Source organism: Podarcis tiliguerta (genome assembly GCF_965153285.1).
Source record: "Podarcis tiliguerta genome assembly, chromosome: 13".
NCBI lineage: Eukaryota > Metazoa > Chordata > Lepidosauria > Squamata > Lacertidae > Podarcis > Podarcis tiliguerta.
In genome coordinates, this window is record NC_139546.1 from 40,740,072 (window position 1) to 40,746,251 (window position 6,180).

The following is a 6,180-nucleotide window of genomic DNA, read 5'->3' on the forward strand; positions in this document are numbered from 1 at the left end:
TCTTCTTGAATCCAAGGTTGTGATGAGGGGAGAAGCAAGACCTTTGAGGTGGTGAGAACCTCCATTGTAGGCTCAGGTTGTATATGTGTGTAAATAAATCATATATAACACAAAGTCTGTGGTCTCTGCTGTTCCTCATTCCAAGGAAACTGATCCCTGGATAGACACCTGAAACCCCTGGTATCTTGGAGATTGGGGTGGCATGACACAATGAATTGGCTGTGACTTTGTGGTTGTACCACTGTTACAATCATATTAACTGGCCTTTCTGGATTTTGAGCACAGATGTACATTTTCTTTCTCATGCAGGAGACAAAAGGGACGAGAGTTCTGGCTCCTGGCCCAGCATCTATGAATCAACAATTATCTCTTTTGGCAAAAGTATCTGAATGGGGATCTGGGATTTGCCTTTGTGACCCCTTTCCCCCCAGGATGCAATCATGGGTTGCTGAAATATCTTAGGTATATTCTTGGCTCACCATTGAGAGAAGGAGAAGGACTCGTTCCCTTGCCAGATCCTGCTGGATCTTCTGGAATTGGAAGCAGAGCAAAGTAATGTATTTATGGCTACTGATGTTTTCCCAAAGAACCTCTAACCTTGGATGAGAAATAGACTGAGCCAATAGCATGGACAGCGCTGCTGATCTCTCACCCTGAGCTCTTGAAAGAGAACAAGGTTTCCTGAAGTGATGGTAGGTGTAGAGAAAGATGAGAAACCCATGATGCTGTGCTTGAGAGATTTTGAGCCTATTGGTGGGCTAGATGCACATTGGGTCTAAGCATAAGTGGTCTTATGTTTGTACTTAAGAGTGAAAGGAAAAGCTGGGCATCAGGATTTCTGAGTTCTATCTAAACCTTTCCTACTTGATGCTGTTGTGAGTTCTTCAATGCTTGCTCTTAAGCCCTGGTGGTGCTCTTGTTACACAGAGATCTGAGAAGACTTTCCAAATTTCTTTATCACTTTTCCATCTCTTTCCTTTTGTGCATAACACTTTCCCCCTGAATCTTTCTCTATCCTTGCAGTGCCATCTTGGGAGAACAGTGACCCCAGGCGATATATTAAGACAGATCAATGCTGGTTGAAAATAAGGTATGTGAGAAACAGAGCAGAGTGTTGAATCCACGAATGGTAAGTAGGCATCAGAGATAGGTGTCATGGAAATCCAGGTTTTTCTGGCTCATAATGAGGTGGGCTCATTATTGCAGAGACACTAAGTCATTGATATATGTCTTGCTTTTAATGAGAAGAAGATATTGAGTGAAGGCAGTGTAGATGCTAAAAAGGGGATGAAATCATTTGGATCTGAGTATATTTCATGTCCCAACCATGCTTAATTGCTTCGACAGTGTCATTGCATCTCTGGTTCTAGTTGTTGTTGTTGCGGGAGCCTATTCCTCTCAATCTGATAATATGGGAAAGTGTTCCTAGTTGCATTGTTAGTTACACTGAAATGGATTTATAGTTGGGAGGGGCTGCAACTTAATGGTACATAGGAAGCTGCTTTTTACCAAGTCAGTCTCTTGTTCCATCCAGCTCAGTATTGTCTACATGGACAGGCTGTGTCTCTGCAGGGTTTCAGACCAGGTTTCTTTGCTAGCCCTACTTCGAGATGCCAGGGATTGAATATGGAGCTTCTGCATACAAAACAGACCCTCTAACACTGCGCTATGGTCCATGCTTTAAACATCCTTTGCATAAGAAAAGGTTTAAGGTGCTCTCCCCCGGCATCTCAAGGTGGGGCTGGCGAAAATAAATCCTACCTGGAACCTGGGTGAGTCACTGCCTGTCAGTATTGATCACGCTGGCCTGGACGGACCAATGGTCTGGCTTGGTATGTAGTGGTTTCTATACTGCTAAGTATGTTTGTCGTCCGAATGAGTACTACCTAAAATGCTGAAGAAGTGTGCATGCACATGAAAGCTTATACAGTGGTACCTTGGGTTACAAACACTTCAGGTTACATACGCTTCAGGTTACAGACTCCGCTAACCCAGAAATAGTGCTTCAGGTTAAGAACTTTGCTTCAGGATGAGAACAGAAATCGGGCTCCGGCGGCGTGGTGGCAGGGGGAGGCCCCATTAGCTAAAGTGGTGCTTCAGGTTAAGAACAGTTTCAGGTTAAGAATGGACCTCCGGAACGAATTAAGTACTTAACCTGAGGTACCACTGTACGAAGAACAAACTTAGTTGATCTCTAAGGTGCTACTGGACAATTTTTAAAAAAAAATTATATATATTTTGACTGTATCAGACCAACACGGCTACCTACCTGAATCTACCCAATGAGACTTACTTTTGCATAGAGATGGGAAAGATTGCCCAGGACCTCCATACACACTGCCCAGGCTTGTGCCCAGGTCACATCAGTGCTGCTAACTCAGTGGCTTGACTTCACCCCCAGAGGCACACTCCATTCTTTCTGGAGACAGACAGATGCTAAGCACTGTTAAGACATTCATGCATTGTCTACACCTTTGCTTTTTAAATTTAAAGCAAATTGTGGCAAATACAAACCGATCTGCTTATAGACTAGGGAAGAGTCAGCCTCTGGAAGAACTGAATCATACAGATATCTGCATCTTTCTTTCTCTCCAGAATATCTGCAATGCACTGAGGAATGCATCTGTTTCTTGGGGTGAGGTGGGGTAATAGTTTCCTTATTACTAGTTTGGCACAAAAGATTTGAATGAATATTTCTGACTGAATCTTTAATTATGTTCCATAATCCAATTCATATCTTGTGAAAGTTTGAGAATCCACTGGATAGTTAAGTTGGTACTCTTGGTTCTATTCTAACGAATCACTGAAAGATTAAACAAAGATAATTATGTAAACAAAAATAAGCAGTTGATTTAATATTGCTTTTGTACAGTGTGATAACATGTCCTGCTAATAATATTGCTTGGATATATTAATTACATGATCTCTTAAGAAGATTAAGAGATCTCCTTTTTTAAAAAAAGCATTTTTTTTTAATTAACAAAAGGAAAACTTGGACACATCAAGAATGGAGTGTGGGCAACCAAATTTTTTTGGAAAAAATGTATTCATTTTGTCTTTGTGGCTGAGTTGGTAAAATTTGGAAGATCAATAAAAATGATTTGGCAAAAAAATGCATCAATACAATTTCTGTTGTTTTTTAATTACAGGGAGATCCCTCCTCCACAGTTCACAAATATTTTATTATTGGTGAGAAAAGAGAATTATGAATAATGAATGGATATTATAAAGATGTACATTTGCATATATGTAACTCTCTCTCTCTCTCTCTCTCTCTTTCTATCACTTGATGGGTAAAAAATATTTTTAAAAACAATTAAAGTCCTCAGGATCTTCTTGCATTCCTAATACTTTATATTTAGAATGATTCAGAACTACATCAAACAACAGAAAAATATTCAAATAATTGACAATGATTATAATTGGAACATCACAATGTATGCTTCTAAAATATAAAGTCAATATCATACTAAAAAGTTTAAAAAATGATATAACTTAACTGAATCTTATCTAAGGTTGCAATTACTAGTGTTGTAGTAGTAGTAGCAGCAGCAGCAGCAGTAGTAGCTGACATATGAAAATATCACAATAGTTGGTTTTTCTGTATTGTCTTTGAATAGTAGAATAGGTTGATGAAAATTGTTCATGGTAACACCCATTGTATCTCTCTCCTATTCAGGTCCATCCATCTCCATGAACATCTCCTGTGTCACTGAGTTTGTCTTCCTGGGTCTCTCCAATTCCCGTTCCATCCAGATATTTCTCTTTCTCCTGGTTTTCGCCTGTTACACTGTAATCCTATTGGGCAACCTCCTCATTGTGGTGACTGTACATGCAGAGCCCCGCCTCCTCCAGTCCCCCATGTACTTCTTCCTGGCTTGTTTATCCATTCTTGATATTTCTGTGGGTTCCGTGGTTGTCCCCAAGATGGTAGCAGACCTGGCCAGTTCTGGCCAGACGATCTCATTTGGTGGCTGTATGACACAGATCTTCTTCCTTCACTTCTCTGGGGGCAGTGAGATGTTCCTCCTCACCCTCATGGCCTATGATCGCTATGTGGCCATCTGCCACCCACTGACATACACCACCAGAATGAACCGCCCACGTTGCACTAGGCTCCTCTTACTCTGTTTGGCTGGAGGCATCATCCACTCTGCCACTCAGTTTATCCTGGTTGTCCAACTCCCATTCTGTGGACCAAATGAACTTGACAATTTTTACTGTGATGTTCCACAGGTGGTGAGACTGGCGTGTGCCAATACCTACATCACAGAAATACTCATGGCGGCCAATAGTGGCCTCCTCTCCCTGGTTTGCTTCCTTATTTTACTACTTTCATATGGTGTCATTCTGGCCACCCTTCGAGGCCACTTCAAGGACAGTGGATGGAAAGCTCTGTCTACCTGTAGCTCTCACTTGACTGTAGTCAGCCTCATTTTTGTGCCCTGCCTCTTTGTATATCTTGTACCCTTCTCCAGCTCCAGTGTGGACAAAATGGCTTCCTTATTCTTCACCATTGTCACCCCTGCACTGAATCCTATCATATATACACTAAGAAACAGAGAAATGAAGGAGGCTATGGGGCGGTGGAAAAAAACACAGCATTTTCTTCCATTCTTGTGTAAAAGTAGGTAATGTACAAGTAGTTCTTCCCAGGAGTATTTAGTCAGCTGTAAGAGTGCCTCAGACTTTTCCTGCTTTCTGAATAGCCATGTGACTGGAGTCTACTAATAGTTTTCCATAGCCATGTTATGGGGTGAAATTTTAAAAGATGTCATCCCAGAATTTCCTATTTGAAAGAGAAAGTAGAAGGAGGGAAGAATGCATTCTTAAGTCAAGTGGAAGAGAACGCATATGTCAAAGCAGTTTGAATATTGTATAAGGACCTATGAGGTCTGTCTCCCTTCCATGTCCTCATAGGGGAGCCCTGTATTGTAAGGCAAACCAGTTTTGAATCAGCAGGGACTTTCAGAAGAATTTTGTGGAGAATGGAGTTGGGACCATTGAGGTAATTGAAGTTTAAAAGTGTGTGGCTGTGTGTGTGTGTGTGTCAGCATTTTCTCAGGCATGTACAAAACACTGGATGTATGTGAAATGCAGTAGATTGTCTCTTTCCAGGGTCGCCTGCCATCTTTGCTTCAAAGAACAATTCTTAAAGCACTCATTGCTTATTAAGAAGAAAATGTACAATGTATTTCTTAGCAGAACTTCATATTGAGCAGGCGTGCCAACTGGAATAAAATACTGATCAACCACAAGATGTGGTGCACGCACACCATTTGAATGGCAATGCCCATCAACCTTTTTGTGGGAGGGGCAGCCCCTTCAAATATTTTACTGAGGGGGCCAAGGGAGTTGGCGCCTGTGTTTCTGAAAAATTATTTAAACAAGTAGAATCCACAACAAAACAATAGTATTGAATGCTTATGATTAGGTACACAATTTCATTTATCTCCCTCCCCCCCTTTCAAGTTTCCATCCATTGCCATCGAGTACCCAGAATTTACTTTGGAACATTTCCACCTTTAGGATTTTTTCTTCTTCTCCTGCAAATTTTCCCCTCATCCCTGCTATACATCCCTCTTGAGTGTGGCCCTGAAGGGGTTTTGTTTTGTTTTGTTTACAATCAAGTGCATATATATATATATATATATATATATATATATATAATTACATGCAGCTACATAATGAATGACACCCAGAGCCTCAGAATCAGAATTAGAGGGAATGATAGTAGCCCAAGATCCCTATCTATTGGGGTACAAGCAGACATTAGTCAAATCAGAGCCTTGGAAAGAGTCAGGCGCAAGGGAATCATGTATGGGAAAGTGCTATAAATTGTCTTTGTAACCTATGCCCTGGGTCCACAATCTGCAAATAATTCCATGGGACTATTTTATGCTTTCTGCAGACTGCAATAAATCTTATCTCTTTCTACAATGCTTGTAAGTGTTTGTTTGGCTAAAAGAACCAGCGTATCTCCATACGTCTTTTGCCCATAAAAGCCGCATTTCCAGATTTGGGGTATGTCAAAAATGAATCACTTCATCTCCTCTAATGTTTCATGGGCAGCTAGCCTGAAATGTGTGAAGAGCTGCACTTCTGGAATTACCACTGAGGGACATGGGTGGTGCTCTGGGTTAAACCACAGAGCCTGGGACTTGCCAATCAGAAGGTTGG

The 6,180-nt window shown here is 41.1% G+C and overlaps 1 protein-coding gene across 1 annotated transcript; it reads left to right on the top strand.

Moving 5' to 3' along the window:
* Nucleotides 1-689: 689 nt before the first annotated feature.
* LOC310662603 (olfactory receptor 4Q3-like) lies at nt 690-4,635 on the top strand (the record flags this gene model as incomplete). The annotated part of the gene is made up of 2 exons (XM_083409548.1): nt 690-753; nt 3,680-4,635. The coding sequence occupies 2 exons, from the start codon at nt 690-692 to the stop codon at nt 4,633-4,635; spliced, it is 1,020 nt and encodes a 339-aa protein (XP_083265674.1).
* Between the last annotated feature and the right edge of the window lie 1,545 nt (nt 4,636-6,180).